The sequence below is a fragment of the Lagenorhynchus albirostris genome, chromosome 7 (genome assembly GCF_949774975.1).
Source record: "Lagenorhynchus albirostris chromosome 7, mLagAlb1.1, whole genome shotgun sequence".
NCBI lineage: Eukaryota > Metazoa > Chordata > Mammalia > Artiodactyla > Delphinidae > Lagenorhynchus > Lagenorhynchus albirostris.
The window spans coordinates 80,381,290-80,409,155 of NC_083101.1; the positions used below are offsets into that span (position 1 = coordinate 80,381,290).

Consider the following 27,866-nt stretch of genomic DNA (forward strand, 5'->3'; position numbering starts at 1 on the left):
GCCCAGGAATGGGATTGCTGGATCATATGGTAATTCTATTTTTAGGTTTCTGAGGAACCTCCATACTGTTTTCCATAGTGGCTGTACCAATTTACATTCCCACCAACAGTATAAGAGAGTTCCCTTTTCTCCACACCCTCTCCAGCATTTGTTACTTGCAGACTTTTTGCCTCGAGGTATTCTTTAGTTTGCTTTTTGATTTCCTCATTGACCCATTGGTTTTTTAGTAGCATGTTGTTTAGTCTTCATGTAATCGTTTTTTTCTCATTTCTTTTCCCTTGGTTGATTTCTAGTTTCATGCCATTGTGGTCAGAGAAGATGCTTGAAATAGTTTCTATACTCTTAAATTTGTTGAGGTTTGTTTTGTGCCTTAGTATGTGGTCAATCCTAGAGAATGTTCCATGTGTACTTGAAAAGAATTTATTGTCATAGTTTTCTGACCCTTGATTCTTTGGTTCACAGCTGTCCTATGTCTCTGAAAAAAAGCCTCTGCTCTATTTGAGCAGAAACTTAGCAAAGAAAAGCCTGCTTGCAGAAGCTCTCAGTTGCTAGTGTTTACCAGTTTGTTGATTCCACCAATATTAATTGTATTTCCTGCACCTGTATTAATTCTTCTAATAAGTCTTTATTGATAATGAGTTTTAGAACAGGGGATGGAACTGCACATGTATTTACTGGAAGAGTAAATGTATATTTTAAAAATCAAGAGTCTTGGTTAATATCTTTATTGACAAAAAGTTTTCATTATAAACTGAAAATGTAAAGTGGCCCTTATCAGAAAAATTATCTAAGTTGATGAAAATTAGTCCTTACCAGACTTTGTTACATATTAGTCAGAAACTTTTTTTTTTTTTAGTTTGCTTTAGAAACTAACTCCTTAAATATAACACATGCTTATTGCTGATCTCAAGAAATAAAGTAACCCATTATTTCTTCAACCCGTAGAAAAATCTGTAGATACTAGACTGGGTTCTCTATGCAGTAAATAAAAGTCTCAAGTTATTTGAAACACTTTTTACTCATTGTCAGTACTCAAACATGATTACTTCAAATTTAACAGTAGTAGAATACAAATTAATAAGGATTTTATATTGTGCCTATTTTTAAATTTCTTTTTAGCATCGGAGACTTTTTCCAGGCATTTTATGTGAACCCCAAGATATGAAGTATTAAATATCTGCTGCTTGGTTGAAGTGAGGATGGAATCCAGTTATCAACTCCTCCATAACTACCACCAGTTTAGCTTCCATCTCTTGCAATATCTCCGCAGTACCCCAGAAAGCCTCACAATCCATGGTTTTCAACCATGGCATTATGGACCAGAGAGTAGTCTTTTACTTTAAAGGATTGCTTCACTTTAATGCTCATGTTGAGGTGTGCTGCAGGGGCACCATGAGATATGGACAGAGTCTACCAAGGCCTTTTTAATTCTTTTTCTGTGGTGAAGCTCTTAAGTGGGGCTTAGAGCTGCTGTATAAGCCACATTTATTTCTGCATCAGGTCTAATCAACACTAGTGAATAGCATTTTGTGTTTTCTTATAGATTGTTTAGAATATTTTAAACACCTGTACAGATTACTAATCTTTTGTTTCTGAAATTCTGTTCTCAAGTATGCTACTGTGGCAGCACCTCCCGAGACGTGTTATGTGGAACAGACGTAGGAAAGTCTGATGGATTTGGGGACTTCGGCTGTTTAAAGATATGTGGCAAGTAAGGTTTGATGTTTTCCTCAGTTAGAATAAAGCTGTATTTTATGCAACAATTATGTAATAGTCTGTTGTTTTTCTTAACAGGGACTTGAAATGTGGGAACCACATGTGTTCACAGGTGTGCCACCCTCAGCCCTGCCAGCCATGCCCACGGCTCCCCCAGCTGGTGCGCTGTTGCCCTTGTGGGCAAACCCCTCTCAGCCAATTGCTAGAACTTGGAAGTAGCAGTCGGAAAACATGCATGGATCCTGTCCCTTCATGTGGAAAAGTGTGCGGCAAGCCTCTGCCTTGTGGTTCCTTAGGTAATTAGTAGGCATAAAGTTGTCTTTAAAAATATGAATGTAAATTTTTGGCAGCAATGGCTACTTAAACAAAATAGTACATAATTCTAGTTACAATATCAGAGGTTTTTCTAAATATTATGATCAAATTTGTGTGGGTACTTTTTCTTTCCTCCTCAGATTATACTTCTGAAAACTCACATTTGCCCAAACAATCTCTCTTTCTAATCCAGGTATTTTATTGCCGACTCAGGACAGTTGTGGTTAGATACTATTTTGTGGGGGAGTGGGCACTGGGGTGTTTATGATTTCTCTTAGCAGCCTACACTAGTATGAATGCCAGGTATCATTTTACTAATTTAGGGTTCAACAGGTGTTTAGAAGCATTTTCATATAATAGAAACATCTTAAAATAACGGAGTGAGGTGTTTAAGAACTGAAATTTTAAGTACACTTAAACTTCATTCATTTGAACCACTCAAGAAATGTCTTTCTCTACAGCTAGGTTTCCCATATAGCTGAGGATAACACCTCCTGAGCATCATTTTGGAGGGACATTTTTCTAAAATTTACATTCCCTTCTTTCTTTAAACAGAGGATACTGAAGACAATTTCTTTCCCCTTATTTGACCCAGAGTCATCATTTCCCTGAACCTCAGTTATTGTATTATGCTGAATACACTGATATCCTCTGGGCTTGCTGGGGTTTCTCAGGCGATTTCCCCATAGCAATGTACAGTTTGAATTGTTTTATTTATTTGTTAAAGCTTTTGGTTGGTTTTTTTCTTATGAATGCTTTCAGTATGCCTATGTGCCTACCTTTAGTGACTCTCCCTTTCTTCTGACTTGGGGCTTCTGATTACTTGGATATAGAAACCAGAAAACATTTGTTGGGATTAGCTATAGAGTAATAGTCTGAGCTTCTGACAGAGACTTTTTGAGGCAGTCCTTGGGATATGGATATGTACAGTTTTTGCAGTGACTTGGCAGCTTCTCTCCTGAGTGAGTGTTCAAAGGCTGTGTGTTTAGAAAAATGAAATTGGGCAAGTGAGTCTGAATAAGAGATGTGTTCCTATAACTAACTGTGATAAAGATAGAATCTTTAGGTTTGGTTTTGCATTTTTCCAAAAAGAGAGATTTCACATTTCTTCCAAGCACCAGTAGGAGCACCCTCCCTAATTCCTTTTCTCAATCTGACTTTAAAATTATGTATAGAGAAGAAATACCCTCTTCTCATATTTTAATACATTTCAACCTCATCAGGAAAATCAGTTGTCTGTTGCTTCTCTGTGTCTACTGTGAAAATGTATCTTCAGATAAGCCCTGTGAAATAGAGATCAGATGACTTCCAAATCAAGAAGGATGATAAAGGTCTTCCCTTTTCAGAAAGCACATGGGTCAGTTTTGTAAGAATTTCATATATAATGACCAGAAATCCTACCCAGAGGCTAAGATAGCTTGTTGGCATTGACAGAAAGAGGAAATGTGAAATAGTTAATACAAAGGGACTTGAGCAAGAGAAGGACAGTAACTGTCAGTATGAACAGACCTGGGGGTGGGACAAGACCAGCTCAAGGGACTGAAGAGTAACTGCTATACCTCAGCAGAGTTTTAATCATGGAACACTTTTAAGGAACTAAGGTGAGTTGGATTGAGAATCTCAAAGAAAAGCCCATGGCTAGTGGTAACAGTGGCTCTCATGTTTATTCACACCTGGCTTATCTATAGAAAGCTTGTTAGGTCTTAGTATCTCACCCAGTAGGAAATTTCCATCCTAGACACATAGCTTTAGTACAAAAGACTAGGTGGAGTTCTGCTTTCAGGATGGTAGCATGAGGAGCAAAACAAGCAAAGCTGGGGAAAACTATAAAAAAGCAACCATTTAAAGTCTCTGGAAATTGTCCTATGGGCATACATCAAATGAAGAAAATCTACTAAAACTCAGTAAGAACAGCAAGAGTGTGTGTCATTTGAATCACAACCTACTTTCTCCTTCCCCACCCCTTCCCAGCTCAGCTCAACAAAAGCTCCACTCAGGATGGGTGTGCCCAAGAAATTGGGGCTTCATGTACCCTCAGCTCCCAGTCAAGGGTTACTTGCTAGGAGGAGTGGACCACCAGCTTTCCTCCCCCCCTCCCCCCAACACCACCAACTCCAAGTTGAAAAGGCTAAATTTCTGGTAATCACAGCTGACAGGTTGGGGATTCCCTTCCTCCGCACAGCCCACCCATAGATTGGAGGCTCTACTCTAGTCGCAACAGGCAGGAGTACTGGGGCCTCAGTCACCCTCACCCCAGCTCACTTGTAGGAGAAAGGTTTCACAGTGAGAGAAGCAAGCTAAGAAAACTAGAGGCTGCTATCTCACCCAGCACCCATAGTAGTGACTGAGTGACAGGGTGGGGGGAGAAGCAGTCCATAAGGAAAGAGTTCCAAAATATTCCCCAAAGGAACTGACTTTAATTTGAAAGAGAGTGTGGGGAAGTTCAGGCCTAAGGGCCCTTTAGAAAACAATAGCTCCTCTTAATTAAGAGCAACGAGCTAAACTATAGACCAACTGGTTTACCAGAGAGACCCAGGGAAGGAGATAACTAAGAGTAACCATGCTGGGGTCAGAACAAACCTCACAGATTTGCCTCAAAGACTACCTCTGCCCAAATTTTATTGGATCAGACTGCTGAGCAGTTTATGCCCCAGGACATTGTTGAAAATAATAGAGCAATCAGCTAGCAATTAGTGGAGCCTCAGGACTGAGTGTAATACCAAATGAGGCAGACAGCTTAACAGAGAGATCAGGGAAAGAGACAGTCAAAGAGAACCCTGCTAAAACCATTGTCCTCCCAGGGTGACTGTGCACATGCCCAAGGCTGTGCCATCTAAAGAACACCACCAGTGGCTTCATACTATAATAGAAATAGACTTCACTAAAATAGCTTAGCCAAGTCACAAAACAAACAAGTAGACAACAACAAAAAAAACAAGCTGTGGAAAGAGGAAGCAGTATCCAGAGTTGCTGCAAACAATATATTACCAGAAACGTTCAGTTTCCAACAAAAACTACAAAGTATGCAAACAGAAAAAAAACAAAAACAAAAAACCCCACAGGTAACAGTAACTTTCTGTTTCAGTTTTCTGTGAGAGTGACCAATGTCAAATTTAACAGAGACTTCAAGGTAGCCATTACAAATATATTCAAAGAACTAAAGGAAACCATGCCTGAAGAGGTAAAGGAAGGAAAGTATAAAGGCAATGTTTCATCAAATAGAGAATATCAGTAAAGAGATAGAAATTATAAAAAAAGAACCAAATGGAAAATCTGGAGTTTTCCAGTAATTAAAATTTTTAATCCATTAAAGGGACTCAACAGTAAGTTTGAGCTGGCAGAAGAAAGGATCAATAAATATGAAGATAGATCTATAGAGATTATATAATTCAAAGAACATAGAGAAAATGAAGTGAATAAAAATGAACAGCACCTCAAGAGAAATGTGGGACACCTTTAAACACACAAACGTGTAATGGGAACACCAGGAGAGGAGAAAGGAGCCGACAAATATTCAAGGAAATAATGGTGGGAAACTTCAAATTTATTGAAAGACGTTAATCTACACATCCAAGAAACTCAACAGATTCCGGTAGGATAAATTCAAAGAGATCCACACCTAGGCACATAGTAAAAATGCTGCAAGCCAAAGACAAGGAGAAAATCTTGAAAGCAGCAAGAGAAAAATGGCACATTACATACTAGGGAACCACTATAAGATTCACAGCTGACTTCTTATCAGAAACAGTGGAGAACGCTGCATCACAACAGGAAGGCAGTCGGATGACCTATTCAAAGTGCTGAAAGAAAAAAGTTACCAACCAAGAATCTTATATCCAGGAAAAGTCTTTCAAAAATGAGAAAAACAGAGTTCTCTGCTAGCAGATGTACTTTACAGTAAATAGTAAAGGGAGGTCTTCAGGCTGATACCAAGTAACCCAGATGTAAATTTAAATCCACAAGAAAAAGCAAAGAGTAAAGGTAATTGCATAATCATAAAAGAAAGTATAAGTGCATATTTCTTCTTCTTGCAACGGATTTAAAAAGTGATTGTATAAAATAGGCATATAATTGTATTGTTAGACCTACAGTATATAGAAATGTATCTGACAATAACAGCACAAAGGAGGTGGGTGGGATCAAAGTTGTACTGGAGTAAGGAAATGATACCAGATGGTAACTTAGATCTGTAGGAACAAATGAAGAAAACCAGTAATGGTAAATAAGATAAATACAACAAGTTATAAATACATACTTGCTCTCCTTTCTTTTCTCAACTTCTTTAATAGGCATAACATATAAAGCAATAATTTTGACATTGTATTGTTGAATTTGCAACACATATAAATGTAATATGTATAAAAATAAAAGCACAAAAGAGGAGAAGAGAAAATAGAGCTATATGGGTGTAAGGCTTCTGTATCTCACTGGAATTAGGTTGATACAAATCTGAAGTAGATTCTGATAAGATGCATATGATAAGCCCTAGAGCAGCCATTAAGAAGATAACTCAAAACATAATGGAACATGCCATTACCGGGAAAAAATGTTACACTGGAAAATATTCACTTAATGCAAAAGAAAGCAACGAAGGAGAATTAAGTTAACAAAAAAGACATGAGACATAAAGAAAACTAAAACTAAAATGGCAGACATAAATCCAACTATATCAATACTAACATTACCATCAGTGAATTAAACAAAAACCAGAGATTGTCAAATGAATTTTTAAAAAAGATCCAACTATATGCCATGTTTGGGAAGCAGACTTTAGAGTCAAAGGTACAGTTAGGCTGAAAGTAAAAGGATGGAAAAAATACATCATGTAAACAGCAGCCATTGAGAAAGACTATGGATGATCCCTGATGGGGTCCTTGAAACAGGACTTGTCCTAAAATCTAGTTTAGCAGAATGACTAGCAGGCCACCTATCACCAGATGTTCTAAGAACTTAGTGAGATCGTGGATGATGGTTTCTGATTACTTACGATCCCCAGGTGATTTTCGGAGTCAAGAGTACTTCAGTAAGTCACCCATGGCTACAATTTTAAGGATATCCGAGTCTAACCTGGAGACTTGAGGTCTAAATAAAGAGTCAGAAGATCTGTTCTTTGACTTAGGCAGAGCATCTTGTGCTCCAGAGCATCTTGCTGTGACTAATGCTGGGGCCTGTCCTTGCTTGAAAAGGCTCAGCCTGCCAGATGAAGGGAAGATAGGGGAAGAGGCATTGATAGCATCCTTCTTCCCTCAACTCTGGTGATGGAGTTGCAGGGAACAGAGGTGGAAGACCGTTGTGGCTAGTTAATTTGGGAGTCTGAAAATGAGTAGTTGCAATTTTCATTCCCAGTTCTTTTCATTTTTATTAAAGATTTCATTCATACTTGTGAAAAGCTCTGCCATGAAGGAGACTGTGGACCATGCTCTCGCACATCAGTTATTTCCTGCAGATGCTCTTTCAGAACAAAGGTAAATCCTACAGAATGCTAGAGTTGTTGCCACCAGTGCCTTTTATTTGTTTGTTTGTTTGTTTGTTTATGGCTGCATTGGGTCTTCTTTGCTGTGCGCGGGCTTTCTCTAGTTGCGGCAAGCGGGGGCTACTCTTCGCTGCGGTGCACGGGCTTCTCGTTGCAGTGGCTTCTCTTGTTGCAGAGCATGGGCTCTAGGCACATGGGCTTCAGTAGTTGTGGCGAGCAGGCTCTAGAGCTCAGGCTCAGTAGTTGTGGCGCATGGGCTTAGTTGCTCCACGGCATGCGGGATCTTCCCTGACCAGGGCTCGAACCCATGTTCCCTGCATGGGCAGGTGGATTCTTAACCACTGTGCCACTGGGGAAGCACCCAATACCTTTTAAATTGGTGATTGTGGGAGGGAAGGAATCAAAATAACCTCAGGCTTATTCCTGTTAATACTGTGTATGATTGATTCAATCCAGCCAATGTATACCGACATCTACTGTGGACCAGTTGTAGGATAGGTATGAAGGGGTATGGCACGCAAGGGTCAGAGACCAGTAATAGGCTTAGGGCACATATACAAGTAGCTTGACCAAATACAAGTGTGATAATGCTAGATGCCAGAAGAAAAGAACAATAGCACCGTTGCAAGCAGTTAGCTTACTAAGTTAGAGGGAACACAGTCCACAAGATCGCCCTCACTTCTGACACCCACTGCAGGAGTTCAGACAGTTGCTGAATTAGAACAGTCCACATGACCACCCTCACCTCTGATACCAACTACAATCCAGTGGCCCCCAAGGCTACCCTCAAGGTTTGATTATTCTCTAGAAGAACTCACAGAACTCATTGAAAACTGTTATACTCTTGATTACAATTTACTACAGGGAAAGGATACAGATTAAAATCAACCAAAGGAAGAAGCATGTAGGGCAGAATGCAAGAAAGTACCAAATACGAAGCTTCCAGTTGTCCTCTCCCCATGGAGTTGGAACAGTGTTACTTTCTCAGCTCTAGTGTGTGATTGTATGCGTGGGGTATTGCCAACCAAGGAACCTCACCCACCAGAGAGTGGGTGGTCAGTTTTTATTGGGGCTCCATCATGTAGGCATGGTTGACTGCCCATGTAGCTGATCTCAGCCTCCAGTCCCTCCAGAAGTCTACTACCATTGTGTGACCCAAAGCCCATGCCCTAAATCACATCATTGGTCTTTCGGTGTGGCCAGCCTGCACCCTAAATCATGTTAGACTGTCTGGTGACCCAAGGCTCCAGGGAAACAATGACACTCCCATTAGGCATGATATTCCAAGATTATCTCCCAGAAGCCAATGGCAAAGGCCAGACCTCTCTTCAGATAGTGTTAATTTTTCACTATACAACTGTTTTGTCAATCTCTGCTTTCTGCCTGGGACAAACTTCATTGGACTATGTATTATAAAAAGTCGTCTTACCATTTTGGAATTAGTGCCCATTTCTGTGTCTGTAACCAGAAGAGGCAAGAAGCTTTCCTCTGAAGTCTTTAGGTAATCCAAAGACTTGGGGAACATACTGAATGTTGATCTGTCCTGCTCTCTGACGTACTTCTGGTCATTTCAGTGCATATCGGCACCTGTCCCAGCAGAGCACAGGCCTCGGTAGAGACAGAATTCTGAGTAGTTGATTCTATTTGTTAAATACAGCCCAAGGTCTGGGTAGCAGCTGACTTGCAAATGATTCTGAGGATATTGTCCATAAATTGGGACCTAGTTTAATAGGTAAGCTTCAGAATTAAAGAAAAACTTGTCAAAGTAGTGCAATTTACATGTGACAAAAGTTGTGTGAGATTGTGTGGGTTTTTTTTCTGAATGAAGTCACAATACATAGGACAGTAAAGGAATTTTGATTGTCAGGTACAGGACCATTTTATGCTTTGTAAATACCAGCTTGAAGACTGTGAGATACTCTGATTTAGTAATCATAAATTTAGTAATGCCTAGAGGTGCTCTTTGTAACCAAGAATTACAAACAGGGTTGGGATACACAGCTGTCAGTTTGCTTGTTTCTCCCCAACAATCCCTTTCTCTGTCTCTGTGCTTTTTTGCTTCTCATTCACTCTCTGTCCTCACTCCCCCTAATAGTGGATCCCATGGCAGTGAGTGTATTATTGAAAAGCTATGTGTAAATTGAATTTTTTTTGCAAATAAAAGTCTTATTCTAAAATTGCTGGAGGAGCTCACTATCAATATGAATTCTGTTAAACAGTTTGACAAAATGAAAGATCTCTTTGAAACACTGATAATCAGCTCATTGTTCAGCCAGATTTTTCCTGAAATATCTTTTGTACTGGAATGGGCTTTTCCAGGGAAGTGAGTTTTCTAGATAAATAAAAACTTATTTCTTAAAACTTCAAAAGTTCTTCTCTTTTAATCACTTTGGTAGGAGTCTTTGAGAAATGTTTGCTCTATCTTACTACCTATTAACAAAGAACCCTGTATTTAAGTTTTTATTAGTAATTCATATTTAGTATAGGGATTTATGGGAGTTCTGTCTTTCCCTGCAGGTGTACATACCACTCCAGCATGTCATTTCTTTTTCTTTTTCTTTTTTTTTTCCTCAACTCCAAACAGCCTCACGTTGTGGGGTGGCTGGCGCCTGTCAGGGAGAGTCCCTTCCAGTTCCCTGGAATGAATGCGCTCTGGCAGCTAGCTGCTGGGCACTCAGGGAAGGGGCTGCCTCTGGCCAGGGTCGACCCGGCACGAGCACAGACCCCTAGGCTGGCTTCGCCAAAATTGTCACTGAACACAAGTTAATGCGCCTGACGCACAGTGAGGCCAAACAAATAAAACTTCGGGGTTTGGAGCAGAGAAAGGTTTATCGTAGGGCCAAGCAAGGAGAATGGTGGCTTGTGCTCAAAACCCCCAAACTCCCAGCATTTCCTGTGTACAATCCGGTGTTTGTATTAACTGGAGCACTCAAGCAATTTCATGAGTCACTTTTGCTTTGTATATTTAGAGAGCATATGGGGAATTTTTTCATGTCATAGAACCGAGCCAACTCATTGATTTACCGAAAACATTTTTCTAGCCAAGAAGCTTCAATTTCTTAGACATCTTCACGTCTGTTATCAACCCCAGCAGCTGCCCCCCTTTTTCAGGATCATTTTCACTGAGAAGAAATGTTTTTATCATTTTGCTTATTTCTGAGTACATAGCAACCTGTCCATGACATCAAAGCCAAATTCGGATGTAGGTGCTGGGCAACCAGCCAGGCTCACTCTCTCCCAAGTGACTGACTCGCCCTTCACACAGCAGCCTCCCCACACATGTTATTCAGGAACATTTTTCAGCAAAATTACATGTGATAGACCTTTGAGGCCATTCACACATGATTGAAACCAGGGTAGCAAAACTTTGAATGGCAAAGGACTTCTGTATTCCACTCTGCTACAGTTCAGCTGCATTGCCAGGGATACTTTTGAGCATGTAGAACTGTTTGTTCCTGCATCAGATGGTGCTGATTGTTACATATTTTCAATTCTTGTATCTGCTTTTTATGGCTTTTTCTGTCTGTACCCTTGCCAGACAGTTATTTCTCTTTGCTTTGCATACCTTTAGTAGTCAGTCCTTCTTTCCGTTCAGATTTTATAATACGTAATCTGCTGTGAGTTTGGAGGTCAGACCACAAAGAATGTTATATTTGCATGAAAAGTTATTAGACCTGGGGCCCTGTTGTGAGTAAAGCTTACAGGGACTGGGCAAACGTAGCTCCAGATAGGTGAAGTTGGTGAATAAGTGACTGCCAGAGAAGTACTGGGTATTTGGGATATGCATGTTACATTTAGCATTATACTGCAGTTGTGTTGTTTCATTTATTCCTAGAGTAGTTACTATTCCCTTTTCTTTCTCCATAGGAGCTTCCGTGTACTAATCTCAAAAGCGAAGGTATGACTGGGAAGGGGCATGAGGTAACTTTCTGGGGTGAAGGTAATTTTTTACATCTTGACAGGGAGATGGGTTATGTGTTTGTCAGAATTCAGTGAAGGTACTTTGTGCATTTAACTGTATGTAACTTTTACCTCAAAAGAAAAAAAAAAAGAACCATAAATTGAATTCTAGTTAGTGAAATGCTGTAAAATACCGGGGAAGTGTATTCATGTATGCAGCTTACTTTGAAAAGCATCCAAAGTTAAGATAAACTGATAGTTGGATGGAAGAATAGAGAGTTATGAGAAAAAGCAACTACTGGTAGAGGCTAGGTAGTGGGCATATATAGATGTTCACTATAAACTCGTTTCAACTTTTTTATATGTTTGAACTTTTTCATAATAAAATGTTGATATGGGAAGGGAAGGTAAATAATATCTAATGAAGCAAACTTTGTAAAAACTGACTCTGATGCTTGATCCCCTTATGGCTTGATAGGACTGTTGGATACCTAGAACAGGGGGACTCAGCCAACCTTTAGGCCTAGAATATTGTTTCTTCCTTTGTCCTTGATCCTGATACTCCACTTTATTATGGTTCTGTCCTTGTTTTACCAACCGTCACGTAGTCTTTGTTTAAGCCACCTTAAAACTGTTTTGGAAAAGTGATGGAAGATAAACTTATACAAAATAAAAGCTCTTAATTCTGGTCAGAAAGAAAGCTGTATTGGTTAAGGAGCTTTTGGCTGCAGGTATCAAAAAACCCAAGGAAAAATGACTTTAGCTCTCAGGAGGTTTACTGTCTCTTATAACAGGAAGTCTGGAGGCAGAACAAGTCCAAGGTTTTAATTACAAACCCAGTGATTCTAGGACTCCAGTCCAGCTTCCTGTGATTTTCTTGGTTTTCCCCTCATGGGTATAAGTTAGCTACAGCACTTTCACGCATTGAGTCATCTCCCAGCAACATCTAAAGAAAAGAAGGAGAGATTATTCTCTTCCTTCTTGAGAGCAAGGAAGACAGTCCTGAAAGACCCTCAGTATGCTTTTTATCACATGTTCCTGCCCAATCCCTTCACTAACAAGGGGAATGGAATTACCATGACAGGCTACACTATTCAGCATTCACTCCTGTAATGGGGGAACACGTGGGTGCCCAATTTCTGAACAAAACTAAGGATCTGTTAGCCTGAGGAAGGTGGAGAATGGCTGAATATCTGCCTCAACTATCTGAATATTTGACATAACCAGAAATATCTTCCTCAAAACGACAGTCAAAATTTTGGTAATTAAAAAATATAATTTGAAAAACTTACTATATTAATACATAATTTTTAATAATTAAAAAATTAATAAAATAGTAAAAAGTAGAAATACACCCTCACCCATTTTCCCCTCCTAGTTCCATTCCCCTGATAAAACCACATCATTAGTTTGTTGGGTGTGGGTCCAGATCTTTTTCTGTATTCATACAGGTGTATACATGTGCTATTATGGTTCTTACTAAACATACTGGAACTTGTTTTTTTCCCCTAAGTAATATATCAAAGACATTTTTCCATGTCAGTGTGTATAGCTCTCCCTCTTGAGAACATTCTTTATGTGGATATGCCATAGTATAGTTCACCATTGCTCTTTTGTTGGTCATTTAGGTTGTCTCCAATTTTTCCCCATTACAGATAATGCTGTAACCATCTTGTTACTTTTTTAGCTTATGATGAAAATTTTCAATCATATGTGAAAGTACAGAGACTAGTATAGTGAATCCCTATGTACCTATCACCAGTCATCAACAGTTATCAGCATTTTGCCCATCTTCTTTCTTCATCCATACCTCTCTTTCCTATTTTTAATTTTCACTGAAGTACTTTAAAAACAAATCCCAAACGTTATTTCACCGGTAAACACTTCAGCGCCTTCAGCACCTTTATTGAGATAATATTCACAGAACATACAATGAAACATTTTTTTGTTTTGTTTTGTTTTTTCTTTTTTTAATAAATTTATTTACTTTTTGGCTGCGTTGTGTCTTCGTTGCTGTGCACGGGCTTTCTCTAGTTGCGGCGAGCGGGGGCTACTCTTTGTTGTGGTGCGTGGGCTTCTCATTGTGGTGGCCTCTTTGTTGCAGAGCACAGGCTCTAGGCACACACGCTGCAGTAGTTGTGGCATGCGGGCTCAGTAGTTGTGGCTTGCGGGCTCTAGAGCACAGGCTCAGCAGTTGTGGCACACAGGCTTCGTTGCTCCGCGGCATGTGGGGTCCTCCCAGACCAGGGCTCGAACCCGTGTCCCCTGCATTGGCAGGCAGCTTCCCAACCACTGCACCACCAGGGAAGTCCCCAGTGAAACATTTTAAAGTGTACAATTCAGTGGCATTTAGTACCTTCACAGTGTTTTAAAACCATCACCTCTATCAATTCTAAAATGGGTTCATCATCCCAAAAGGAAACCCTTTGTTTACTGAGTTTTCATTCCCCATTCACCTCTCCCCACCAGCCCTGGCAACCACTACTCTGCTTCCTGTCTCTGTGGATTTAATTATTCTGAGTATTTCATATAAATGAAATCATATAATATGTAACCTTTTGTCTCTGGCTTCTTTCATTTAGCATGTTGTTAAGGTTGATCCACCTTGTAGCACGCATCAGTACTCCATTCCTCTTTATGACTGAATAATATTCTGTTGTATATATATACCACAGTTTGTTTATCCATTCATCTGTTGATGGACATTTGGTTTCCTTCTTTTGACTAGTGCAACTAGTGCAGCTATGAACATTTGTACACAAGCTTTTATCTGAGAACCTGTTGTAAATTCTTTTGGTTATGTACCTAGAAATGGAATTGCTGGATTATATGTTGGTTATAGGTAGAATTTTTTTAAAAGAACTGCTATATTGTTTTCTACAGTAGCTACACTATTTTACAGTCCCACCAGTAATGTATGAGGGTTTCATTTTCTCCACATCCTCTCCAACACTTGTTATTTTCTGTTTTTTATTACTACTATTATTATTATTACTGTTATTGCCATCCTCAGTGGGTATGAAATGATAAATCATTGTGGTTTTGATTTGCATTCCCTAATAACTAATGATGTTGGGCATTTTTTCATGTACTTGGCCATTTGTATATCTTCTTTAGAAAAGTCTATTCCTTTACCATTTTTAAATTGGGTTGTCTTTTTGTTATTGAGTTGAAAGAGTTCTTTATATATTTTGGATCCTAGACACTTATGAGATAACTGATCTGCAAATATTTTCTCCCATTATGTTGTTGTCTTTTCTTGATGATGTCCTCTGATGCACAAAAGCTTTAAATTTTGATCAAATTTATTTTTCTTTTGTTGCTTGTGCTTTTGGTGTCCTAGCTACTTTTGAAAGTGTATCTGTAGGAAGCATTACTTAAAATGGAATTGTCACGTAAAGTTTTGATAGATACATATGTACTCCAAAAGTTTATTCTCCCATCCACTAAGTGTGTGTGCCTTTTTCTCCACACCTTCACCTGTTCCATACATTAATCAGTCTTCCTATTTCCTTTTCTTCTTACAATTTTTTTTTTTTTTTTTTTTTTTTTTTGGCTGTGTTGGGTCTTTGTTGCTATGCCCGGGCCTTCTGCAGTTGAGGTGAGCGGGGGCTATTCTTCGTTGCAGTGCGCGGGCTTCTCGTTGCAGTGGCTTCTCATTGCGGAGCACAGGCTCTAGGCACGTGGGCTTCAGTAGTTGTGGCACACAGGCTCAGTAGTTGTGGTGCACAGGCTTAGTCACTCCACAGCATGTGGGATCTTCCCAGACCAGGGCTCGAACCCATGTCCCCTACATTGGCAGGCAGGTCCTTAACCCCTGAGCCACCAGGGAAGCCCCCTCTTCTTCCAGTTTTATTGAGATATAATTGACATATAGCACTGTATAAGCTTAAAGTGTACAGCATAATAATTTTTTGCTTTTAACATCTTTATTGGGGTATAATTGCTTTACCATGGTTTGTTAGTTTCTGCTTTATAACAAAGTGAATCAGCTATACATATACATATATCCCCATATCTCCTCTTTCTTGTGTCTCCCTCCCATCCTCCCTATCCCACCCCTCTAGGTGGTCACAAAGCACCGAACTGATCTCCCTGTGCTATGCAACTGCTTCCCACTAGCTATCTATTTTACATTTGGTAGTGTATATATGTTCATGCCACTCTCTCACTTTGTCCCAACTTACCCTTCCCCCTCCCCGTGTCCTCAAGTCCTTTCTCTGTCTGCGTCTTTATTCCTGTCCCAGCATAATAATTTGACTTACATACATCATGAAATGATTATTGCAATAAGTTTAGTGAACATTCATCAATTCATATAGATGGAAAATGAAAGAAATAGAAAAAAAATTTTTGTCTGTGATGAGAGCTCTTACTTCACTCTCTTAACAACTTTCGTATATAACACACAGCAGTGTTAATTATATTTATCATGTGGTACATTACATCCCTAATACTTATTTATCTGATAACTGGAAGTTTGTGCCCTTTGACTGCCTTCATCCAATTCCCCCTCTACCCACCCCTCCACCTCTGATAACCACAAATATGATCTCTTTTTTATGAGTTTGTTTGTTTTTGAAGTATAATTGACCTACAACACTCTGTTAGTTCCTATTACACAGCATAGTGTTTTTTCTATACATTTCAAAATGATCACCGCAATAAGTCTAGTTACATTATGTCGCCATACAAAGATATTATTTAGTTATTGACTATATTCCCCACACTGTGCATTTCATACCCATGAATCATTGGTTTTGCAACTGGAAGTTTGTACCTCTCACCTATTTCTTTTTTCCACCCACCCCCCTCTCCTCTGGCAACCACCTGTTTGTTCTCTGTATCTATACTGTTTCTGTTTTGTTATGTTTGTTCATTTGTTTTGTTTCTTAGATTCCACATATAAGTGAAATCATACAGTATTTGTCTTTCTCTGTCTTATTTCACTTAGCATAATATCCTCTAGGACCATCCATGTTGTCACAAATGGCAAGATTTCTTTTCTTTTTTTAATGGCTGAGTAATATTCCATTGTATATATTCCACATCTTCTTTATCCATTCATCTATCAGTGGGCACTTGGGTAGTCTTCCTATTTTCTTTTCTATTTTTTTGACTGTCTGGCAAGTGAAAAGTGATATTTAAATAGTATGCATTTTCACCATAACTAATTTATTTACATTATTACATTTGTATTTCTTCAGCCTGTAGTCACACAAATATTTGTTGAATGAATGTTCATGTCCTCTGACTTCTTTTTCTTCTTAATTGTTCATAGCAGATGCTACATTTATGTGTGACAAGAGGTGTAACAAGAAACGGTTATGTGGACGGCATAAATGTAACGAGATATGCTGTGTGGTAAGTGGACCTATCGTTAGGCAGTATCAGATTGCATTCATCTAGGGGCTGGGCTTCTGGAAGCCTCAGCCATCTAGAATGCAGCCCAGATTTGGAAATCACTGGGAGAGGCCCCTGAGCAGCAGTCAGAATGCTGCCCAGAGAGACAGACTGGTCCTTTTTAGGCCTCAGCCAGGTCAAGAAGTCAGCTGATGGCAACATGGAGGAAAGGAAAGAAGAAAGACAGAAGGCCTCAGGCCCCAGAGCTCAAGACCACTGGATGAGCATGTAGTCATCTGCAGGAGACTGTATGCTGTCCCAGCACACAGACTGGCTTGGCCTTAGCAACTCAGGCTTCAAGTTTCATATATTCCATGGGTCAGATCAGTAGGCAAAATGAGTATGGCTTTTTTTTTTTTTTTCCAGAAGAGGGGCCTCCATTCTTGGGTATTCTTTCTTTTTTTTTTTTGGCTGTGTCAGGTTTTAGTTGTGGCACATGGGTTCTTTGTTGAGGCATGCGGGATCTTTTTAGTTGCAGCGCACGGGCTTCTCTCTAGTCGTGGCATGCAGGTTTTCTCTCTCTAGTTGTGGCTCACAGGTTCCAGAGCTTGTGGGTTCTGTAGTTTGCAGCACACGGGCTCTCTAGTTGAGGTGCACGAGCTCAGTAGTTGTGGCACACGGGCTTAGTTGCCCCACGGCATGTGGGATCTTATTTCCCCGACCAGGGATCGAACCTGCGTCCCCTGCATTGGAAGGAGGATTCTTTACCACTGGACCACCAGGGAAGTCCCGAGTGTGGCATTTTTTAAAAAACAGTTTTCAGTTATCTGAAATATTCACTTCTGTGGAACTAAATAAAGGAAGCACTACCTGGCAGTGGGTATTGTGTTATCGTGTGTGTGTGTGTGTGTGTGTGTGTGTGTGTGTGTGTGTGTGTGTAAACAAGGTAACACAGTACCAATAATAAAGTAGTACATATATACACACACATAAATAATACACAATTGTTTTTTTAGCATTTATTTTGACAGTGTGAAGAGTGATGAAATTGTTCTGTGTATCAAGACTTACTTATAAACCAGTGTTTGAAAGTTTAAAGACTTCCTCTTATTACTGAATATTTCAAACATATATAAAAGCAGAGAGACAAGTATGAGTCCCATATGCCCAACATCTATCTTCAGTAGTGATCAGGTCATGACTAATCTTGTTTCATTCCCCCACCTACTCCCCCTCCTTTGATTATTTTGAAGCTAATTCCAGATATCATGCGATCTATAATTGTGGAGAACTTCTTTATTAATCTTGTTTATGGAAAATATAAAATGGAGATAATTTTGTAAACATATATAAATCTCTCAGGAATTCCCTGGCAGTCCAGTGGTTAGGACTCTGCGCTTCCATTGCCGGAGGCACAGGTTCGATGCCTGGTCGGGGAACTAAGATCCTGCATGCAATCAATCAATCAATCAATCAGTATCTCTCCTCCTAGGATAAGGAGCACAAGTGTCCTTTGATTTGTGGGAGGAAACTCCGCTGTGGCCTTCATAGATGTGAAGAACCTTGTCATCGTGGGAACTGCCAAACATGCTGGCAAGCTAGTGAGTGTCTTCACTGTATACTTTATTATATAGAGTTTTCTAGAAAGTCAGGAATGATATGTCTGAGTGATTGATTTTCTTAGGTTGGTATGGATTACTGAATTAATAAGCCTTAGTATTTCAGATATATTGAGACTTTTTTTTAAAAGAGGGTATTAAATCATTTATTGATTACACATGATAATGGATGATTCCCATCTATAACTTTATCTGGTACCATAATTCAGTTTAGATATATTGCATAGGATGTGCCAACAATCATATTAATAACCAGAAAACTCTAACTTTGCTTGGGTGACCCTTTTAACAGTGAACTCCAGGTCACAACACAGTAACTGTCAGTTCAGCTGAAGACAATGGCTTCTCCACCCAAGCGGGTTGTAAATAAATTTCGAATGGGCCCTGGCATCACCCTGAAGGAATTCTAACTTCACATTGTTGGGGTGAAGTTTACCAAAATGGCTTCAGAGTAGACTAACTTTACACAGCACATTTTTTAAAAAGACACATTTATTCAGCTTCATGAGTGGACTATTACATTTAGCAATCAACAGCATGGGTGCAAAAAAAAAATCTACATTAAAACCCTTTGTTGGAATGCTTTACACTTTCTACAGAACAGAAACTAAAATAACCTGTTATACAATTTGTCACAAATATAGTCCTCGAGTTTTTTTGCCCATACACATGAGTATTGTCAAAAACATGTCTTCTTTGTAGCAGCTAGGCCCTGCCAGCGCTGTGCTTGGCCGAGTTCACAAATCTCTTGTAACCTGTAGCTTCCCTGTCACTTCCCTGGCTTCCTCTCCTGCTAAGCGTTGTTTCCTGGCAGTAATTACAACCTCCTGCCACTGCCACAGCTCCTGCTGCTGCTGGAACCGCCACAGCCACCTTGGTTTCGTGGTTTGGCAAAGTATTGGCCTCCACCACCATAGGGGCCAGAACTTCTGCCTCCAAAGTTTCCTCCTTTCACGGGTCCAAAATTTGTAGATTGATTGTTGTAATTGCCAAAATCATTGTAGCTTCCGCCACCTACAAAATGGCTTCTGTCATTACCAAATCCATTACTGCCATCCCCACTGCCACCATATCCCCCACCACCACGGCTGCCACCAAAGGCATCTCGACCACTGACGTTCCCTCCACGACCAGAGTTGTCATTCCCACCAAAACCCCCTCCATGACCACCACCAAAGTTTCAGAACCACTTCGACCTCTTTGGCTGGATGAAGCGCTAGCCTTCTCTTGCTTAGATAGGGCTTTCCTTACTTCACAGTTGTGGCCGTTCACTGTGTGATATTTCTGAATGACAGTCTTGTCTGCGGCGTCATGGTCATCAAAGGTTACAAAAGCAAAGCCTCTGTTTTTGCCACTGCCTCAGTCAGTCATGATTTCAATCACTTCAGTTTTCCCACACTGTTCAAAATAATCTCTTAGGTGATGTTCTTCAGTGTCTTCTTTAATGCCACCAACAAAAATCTTTTTCACAGTTAAGTGGGCGCCAGGTCTTTGAGAATCTTCTCTTGAGACGGCCCTCTTTGGTTCCCCAACTCTTCCATCCACCTCGTGTGGCCTCGCATCCATGGCCACATCCACCTCCTCTGCAATGGCATACGTGACAAACACGAAGCCTCTGGAGCACCTGGTGTTTGGACCCCTCGTTACCACACAGTCTGTGAGCGCTGCCCGCTGCTCAGGTGGCTCCTCAGACGCGCATCAATTGTTTCAAAGCTCAGACGTCTGATGAGGAGCTTCTGCAGCTGTTCGGGCTCTTTGGGAGACTGACTTAGACACGACAGCAGTAGAGGGGGGAGGCTTCAATGATGCTTACTCGGCGGTGTCCATGGGCAGAAAAGCTATTGAGACTTTTAAAGAAGTTATTCCTCTGTTGTCCCTGAATGTATGAAACTGGGATGTAAGCAATGATCCTAAGATGGGGTCTGCTTGTGTTACAATATTAAAAACTCACATTCATTAATACACTACCAATCCCATCAGAAAACTCTGGGGAAAAGTATTAGGAAGTTGTCAAGCTCATAGTGATAAATGCGTATTTTCCAAAATTCTGTTTTCACTTGAAAGCTTGAATGTTATTGTTGGCAGCAAAGTCAGTTTTCTTAAAGTGATGGTCTCTCTGTTAATTTTTCATAAACGTCTGCCAAAATACCCAAGTCTGAATAATCATAGTTTGTCGGCCACTTTTTCAAGTAAAACGGTGTGTTATGAAAAAAGAAGTTAATTCAGCAATTCAGCTTACGACTCAGAAAAGTACAGTTCTTTAGAATGACCAGAGGTCAGACAGCCGTCCATATCTGAGGGTTCCATATCCATGGATTCCACATCCATAGGTTCGACCAGCTGTGGGTTGAAAATGTTCAAGGGGAAAAATTCTAGAAAGTTCCAAAAACAAAACTTGAATTTATTTTGTGCTGGCAACTATTTATATAGCATTTACATTGCATTGGGTATTATTAGTAACCTAGAGATGACGTAAAGTATACAGGAGGTGTGCATAGGTTGTATGCAAATACTACAGCATATTATATAAGGGACTTGAGCATTCTTGGATTTTGGTACCCATGGGGGTCCTGGAACCAATCCCTCCCCGCCAGGATACTGAGGGACAACTGTATTTTTGTGTGCAACAAAAGTGCTTGAAGCAGATACCCTATTTTGTTCCACAGAATATTAGAAAGACATGTATTTACGGGTCAAGATTTTTTCTTACTTCATCAAGGACTTTCTTAAGTGAAATTGTCATTTTTTATCTACTCTAAGTATGTGGCAGTGAAAAATACAATGGTTACAGTTTGGCACTACTGCCTTATTTGCGCTAATGCCCTGGCAGTATTACCAGCTGTTGCTTTTTCACCATCAGTGCAAATGTCAACATAGTGAAAAAAGCAAATAGTATCTAAGTATTATTATGAAAATAATTTTGACCTTATGGACTCCCTGAAAGGATCAGGGAGTCCTAGGGGTCAACTGAGCACTTTTTGAGAACTGCTACATTAAAAGATTAGCCTATATCAGGGTTTCCCAACATACCTTCTGTGGAATACTAGGCCTACCATATTTCAAAAAGGAGTTAAGTGCTTTGTTATAAATCACACACATGGAGTTCCGTAGAAACAAGTAATGTAGCCTCTTACTCTTTCCCTAGCTGTTTCACATATATTAGCCCACCTCCACAATAAACTTTTGAGTGGACAGGTCAAAGTTTGGTATCCCCATTTGACCAAAAGGAAGCAATCTCAAGAGTCGTTAAGTTACCTGCCCACAGTCACCGCACAAGTGAGAAGTAGGTCCAGGACTAGAGGCCTAAGTCTCCTGCTGTATTTACAGGGCTCTTTCCACCACATTGTGTAGCCTCTGAAGAGTTTTCTGGAGAGTGCTGACTGGAGAAGAGCAGTGGGTAGAGGAATCCTGGAGGGCCTGGGCTTTCTGACTCTTGGTCCCTAGTTGAGAATCATGGCCAAAGACCCAGCCTCTACTAAGGACCAGGATTGAAGAACTAGCTCCCCTTTGGGTCTGAGGGTTAGTAGAGCTCTTGACAAAGTGGGCCGCTTGTTGGAGGCCCCATGTGAGTTCTCATTTTGATTGGGCTTGTGAACTGTGCCTGGTGAACTCAGATGTAGCTCTCGGCTTCATCTCAACTTCATATTTTTATCATGATAGGTGTCAGTTATACTTACAAGAATTTTTTTTTTTAATGGCTTCAGTGGCTCTCTGAAGTTTATATTCAAAAGCATATTTTTCTATGTTTGTTAACTACCTGTGGCTTTCATAATCTCTATCCATTTTCCTAGCCAAAAAGTTAAAGAAAAGAATCTATTTCTTTAGTGGAAGTCTCCTGTTCTGTCAAAAGAGATGGTCTGTAGATCTTTTGTTTATAAAATACATGTAAAAATGTCTTGGAATACTCATGGACTTAAAGTTTGTTGCAAGTAAAAATTGAACACTTTGCCAGCAGCTCAACGTTAATGAAATAAAAACCTTTTTTAAAAGAGCAGCCCCCCAAAAAATTCTCCTCGAAAAATACAAGCCAAAAAAAAAAAAAGTGTGTGTGTAATTATCTTGTGCTTCAAATTCTCAAATTCATGAAGGGTTGTTTTGTTTCACCTGTGGCTTCACCAGGTTTTGATGAATTAACCTGCCACTGTGGCGCGTCAGTGATCTACCCTCCAGTTCCCTGTGGTACCAGGCCCCCTGAGTGTACCCAGACCTGTGCCAGAGTCCATGAATGTGACCATCCAGGTGGGTCCTGTCTCCTTGCCTCCATGCCTCACAGCCTGCTCACACTGTGTCATTTAGGATGTTGCATGATGGTCTTCACTGCTCTGAGGTTACACTGTGGTAGCCCTTCCTTGTTCCCTGTGCTCAGGGGCTGCTTCTGTGAAGATGGGTCTGAGATCTGGGCCACAGCTGGGAATCACAGTGCCTTCCAGTGCTTTACTCTGTGGATGTCAAACACCCAAAGGGTTGGGAGAATCCGCAGCTGGTCTTGTCTTCTTTCTTTGTGGCCTCCACTTCTGGTGCATATTTCAAAGTTAAGCATCTTTTTGTAAAGTTAAGAGTAATTTGGTTTTGTTGTTGTTGTAGACACAATATACGTTATTACGTAAAAAGGAAGAGAGAAGGAAAGAAAATAGAGATGAAGTCAGAAGATTGAAATTAAATAATCTCTTATGTCACCTTTTAAGAATTATGCCCTGGTGTATATTTTTCAGGGCCTTTTTCCATGGGCAAAAATATATATTTGCTTCTTTTTTTCCTAAAATAAAAGTGGGATCCTAATGAATTTATTTTAACTAGATATTTTTCCCTCTTATTATTGTAATTTTAATCTCTCTCCTTATCAGTGAATATTTTTCTAGATGGTAGTGGGGTGTCCTGTTACATGGATGGGCCATAACTGATTCAGTCAGTTTCATGTTGCTGGACATTTGTTTCCAGTTTTTCTGTGATAGACTGCTGTAGACACCAGGTAAATAGCTACTTGACATCACCCATTTTCTGTCCAGTCTAGCCACTGGCTTTCCTCTAGGACCATATTGGCCCTATCATTTCATTTTACCAAGTCCCAGAGGCAAACCTGATATAATTTAAGTCACTGTATTTGATACTTAAAATAAATCTGGCCATATGATTTAGTCTGACAAATAGACAAGCAGTTCTCAATTTTTTAAGTTACAGAGTGAAAAAGAATTAAGTAACTTCCTCATGAAGTGGAAAGTCCCTCCTTTCCTGGAGACCTTAAGGCGGCCCTCCCAGCTTAGTTTGCAAACCCTTGCTGTGGTGTTCACACCAGCATGAAGTTAATGTCCAAACAGATACTCACCCACTCACTTGTACTCACTTCCTTTATAGTCACTTGCAGATATTACAAATGAAGTCCAAATCCTGCTGATTGATGTCCATAGTGAGAACTTAACTATTTGTGAGTTGTTTTGTTTTAGCCTGCTTTCATTCAGCATTCACTTAACTTTTCTTGAGTGTTTCTTGTATATCCAGCATGGTGTCAGACATAGAGGGAGGTTCAGAGGAGGGAAAAAATAGCCCATGACCTTGAGGTTGTTCTGTTGTTTCTGAGAGGAAGAAGATGGTAGTTGAAAACATTTGACACAACTAGCCAATACATGAAGAAGGGCCAGACAGCATGGCAGCAAGCCATCTGTGTAAGAACTGAGACGTCAGGGAGAGCAGGAGTGCTCAGGGCAGGGTGTGGTCAGCCAAGGAAGGCTTTGTTGTAGGAGATGAGTTTGAATGAACTGCCTCTTCCAGGCAGTAGAGAGATTGAAAGGAGTCAGAGGAAGCATGTTAGATGAGATAACAAAGATGTCTGAACAAAAGGGAGCAGTTGCTGTGTAAGGTAGGACCAAAAGAATCACTGAGTAATGTGGACAGACCATGTGGCAGTGCCACAGGAGACGGAGTAGAAAAACTGCCTCCTCCTCTGCTTCTGTGTCTCTTGCCCCTCAGTTGGGTTTCTTTTTCTCACTCATGTTCATCTTTCAACACTTTAATATAAAGCCAACTACTTTTACTTTTCAGTGACCATTTTAAAAAGTACTCAGCTCTGAAATTTAAAAGTTCCATGTCATAGGCCATTACGATATGTGTAGTAGTCTATGTTTAAACATTATTCCTAATTTTAAACATTACTCCTAATTTTACCTTTCTCTTTCTACAGTGTATCATTCTTGTCATAGTGAGGACAAGTGCCCCCCTTGTACTTTTCTAACTCAGAAATGGTGCATGGGCAAACATGAGGTAAGTTTTCTCTCTCAAGTGTTCATTGTTCCAACCAGAGATTTATGATTGGATTTCGTTAAGAGGGTTAGCCTCATTGTTTCTCAAAATAAATATACTCCAAGAAGCAGAGATTTGCTGTTGCCACTTTTTTCTTTTCTTTTTCTTTTTCTTTTCATTAAGGTATAATTTGCATAAAATGAAATGTACCCTTTCTAGTGTACAAGTCTATGAGTTGACAGAAGCATTTGTACAGTCATGTAACCACCACCACAGTCAAGATGTGGAGCATTCATTCACCCCCAAACATTCCTTTGGGCCACTTCATAGTTACTCTCCCCTTACCTCCAGGCCCTGGCAACCAATGTTGTCTGCCCCTGTAGTTTTGCCTTTTCAGAATATCACATAAATGGAATCATGCAGTAGGTAGCATTCTGAATCTATTCTGCTCTCATTTTTATTTTTATTTTATTTTTTAATTAATTTATTTATTTGGCTGCTTTGTTGCTGTGCACGGGCTTTCTCTAGTTGTGGTGAGAGTAGGGGCTACTCTTTGTTGCAGTGCGCAGGCTTCTCATTGTGGTGGCTTCTCTTGTTGCGGAGCACGGGCTCTAGGCTCACGGGCTTCGGTAGTTATGGCATGTGGGCTCAGTGGTTGTGGCTTGTGGGCTCTAAAATGCAGGCTCAGTAGTTGTGGTGCACAGGCTTAGTTGCTCCGCGGCATGTGGGATCTTCCTGGACCAGGGCTCAAACCCGCCGTGTCCCCTGCATTGGCAGGCGGATTCTTAACCACTGTGCCACCAGGGAAGTCCCTGCTCTCATTTTTAATCTGGTTACAATCAAATGAAACTCAGCCAGTTGGCCTTGAGAGCATGAGCCGTGTTCAGAGACAACTTCTAGGTTAGCCACCATGGGGAGGGGTTGCTAGTCTGGGGAAAGGTGTTACAGTGAGAATATCCCAAAGAGTGAGAGTGGGCTCTCCACCAGTTGCCACCGTTCCTTCTCTCTGCTCCCTACGCAGCTTTCCATCCTGACTGATCGGCCATGCACCTTCCTCCAGGCTAATTGCTGCCATTACCATGAAGGACTTTCATCCTTATTCTTAGTGTCTAAGCTATATTTGGCGCCGCTGACTATAGACACTTTGAAACACTTTAAAAAGATTTGTTTATTTTAAAAATGCATATTCATTGTAGATGATTAAGATAATACAGTTTTGCTATGCAGAAAGAAATACTCTTAACATCCTGGTATATAGACTTCCAGGCATGTGTAATACACTCTTTCCCCTACTCTATGAAGATTATACTGTTTTGTAACCTGCTTTTTTTACTTAGTAACATGTTGGCCAACATTTCTTGAAACTCTTGACAACTATGACATTATGCTTTCAGTATTCTTATCTTTTTTTTTTAAATAGTGTTTATTTATTTTTACTTGTTGACAGTTTGCTTTGTTTATTTATTTATTTATTTATTTATGGCTGTGTTGGGTCTTCCTTTCTGTGAGAGGGCTTTCTCTAGTTGTGGCAAGTGAGGGCCACTCTTCATCGCGGTGCGTGGGCCTCTCACTATCGCGGCCTCTCTTGTTGTGGAGCACAGGCTCCAGACGCGCAGGCTCAGTAATTGTGGCTCACGGGCCCAGTTGCTCCGCGGCATGTGGGATCTTCCCAGACCAGGGCTCGAACCTGTGTCCCCTGCATTGGCAGGCAGATTCTCAACCACTGTGCCACCAGGGAAGCCCAGTATTCTTATCTTGATAGACATATTTTTCTCCACTTATTTCCTGTCAGTGGTTCTCAAGTCATAATCCTTGGTATTTATTCTTCCTCTAAAAATCTCACTTCCTCTGAGAGTAACCATTCTAAGACATCCATGTGTCATCTTTGTGTTGATGGACTTCAGTCAACAAATACTTACTGCGTACCTGCTATGTACTAGGTAACAGGCTAGGTTTGGGTGATTCAGAAATGAACAAGACAGGTACCGCCCCTGCCCTTGTGGAGCCTTAACTCTGAGGCGGGAAGCAGACATGTAAACAATCGATTATAAGTACAGTAGTGTGTGGGACTTCCCTGGTGGTCCAGTGGTTAAGACTGTGCTACCAATGCAGGGGGCTCGGGTTCAATCCCTGGTCGGGGAACTAGATCACGCATGCCACAACTAAAAGATCCTGCATGCCGCAACTAAGCCCTGGCACAGCCAAATAAATAAATACTGAAAAAAAAAAAAAGTACAGTAGTGTGGGAAGTACAGAGTACTGAAGGGGATAGAAGGGGCCCTTACCCAGGAAAGGTGTTTCTGGAGGAAGTAGCATAAGTAACATCCTAAAGGACAGTGAGAAGACAGGCAAGTAATGTGGAGAGGGGACAACAGAGGGCATAGCATGTGCACAAATTATCCCAGTGGTGGAGTAGGTGAGTGTTTAATGACTGGGAACTACATTCTACCAAAATACTGATTACAAAGCATGTACATCCTAGGCTTTGGGGGCCTCTTCAAGAGTACAAGTTTGTCACCAGAGTCGAAGTATATTCCTCATTTTGAGGGTTCTTAAAAGAATTTGAGTGAATATGTAAGAGTAACCTTTGGTTCCACAGGAATAAAATTCCAGCATCTTTTTCCTGGAGTGAAGAATGCTGAATGGAGGCAATTTCTCAAGAAAAAAAAAATGATTTGGTTGGTCCACGGCCTGTTGCCTCTTAATTTTTATTTTTTTTTTTTGCGGTACGCAGGCCTCTCACTGTTGTGGCCTCTTCTGTTGCGGAGCACAGGCTCCGGACGCACAGGCTCAGCGGCCATGGCTCATGGGCCCAGCCGCTCTGCGGCATGTGGGATCTTCCCGGACCAGGGCACGAACCCATGTCCCCTGCATCGGCAGGCGGACTCTCAACCACTGGGCCACCAGGGAAGCCCCTCTTAATTTTTTTAATGACAGAGCTGTCTAAAACTATGGAAATCATGGGTTGGGAGATGTGAGGAGAGTTGAGTAATTAATTACATAAAACAGCCCTGCAAGCAGTCTTGAAACGATGAGCCAAGGGTGCCCCCACCCCCAGGGTTTCTGTGAACTCAGTGCCCTAGCTGTTTGTAGAGGGAAAAGGTCACCTGATCCTCCCAGTTAGTCATAAAATTTTCAGAAACTCCCTAGTTATCTGGTTTCACATGCTTGTTACCCACCTTGGGAAGTTTATGTTGCAAGTCACACTCGGCTGCTAAAACAAATCCTTTTAGATCATAACAAGCATTATTTTATTTTGGCTGCAT

At 40.6% G+C, this 27,866-nt stretch overlaps 1 protein-coding gene and 1 pseudogene across 10 annotated transcripts in view; one reads left to right on the forward strand and one right to left on the reverse strand.

Annotated features, from left to right (window-relative positions):
* NFX1 (nuclear transcription factor, X-box binding 1) overlaps window positions 1-27,866 on the forward strand; it is an 82,969-nt gene that overhangs the window by 37,698 nt on the left and 17,405 nt on the right. For 5 of the 10 annotated variants that reach the window (XR_009541623.1, XR_009541624.1, XM_060155224.1 and 2 more), the window contains 8 exons: window positions 1,612-1,711; window positions 1,795-2,012; window positions 7,399-7,496; window positions 11,372-11,402; window positions 16,686-16,768; window positions 18,240-18,348; window positions 22,486-22,605; window positions 24,542-24,621. Coding sequence is in view for 8 of the 10 variants with exons in the window: in XM_060155224.1 (XP_060011207.1) it covers window positions 1,612-1,711; window positions 1,795-2,012; window positions 7,399-7,496; window positions 11,372-11,402; window positions 16,686-16,768; window positions 18,240-18,348; window positions 22,486-22,605; window positions 24,542-24,621 (839 nt within the window). In the remaining 2 variants the exon portion in view is untranslated. Of the gene's footprint in view, window positions 1-1,611; window positions 1,712-1,794; window positions 2,013-7,398; window positions 7,497-11,371; window positions 11,426-16,685; window positions 16,769-18,239; window positions 18,349-22,485; window positions 22,606-24,541; window positions 24,622-27,866 lie in introns of those variants that run through there. The other 5 variants (XM_060155226.1, XM_060155228.1, XM_060155230.1 and 2 more) reach the window with 5 other exon arrangements.
* On the reverse strand, window positions 18,890-20,193 carry LOC132523096 (heterogeneous nuclear ribonucleoprotein A1-like; annotated as a pseudogene).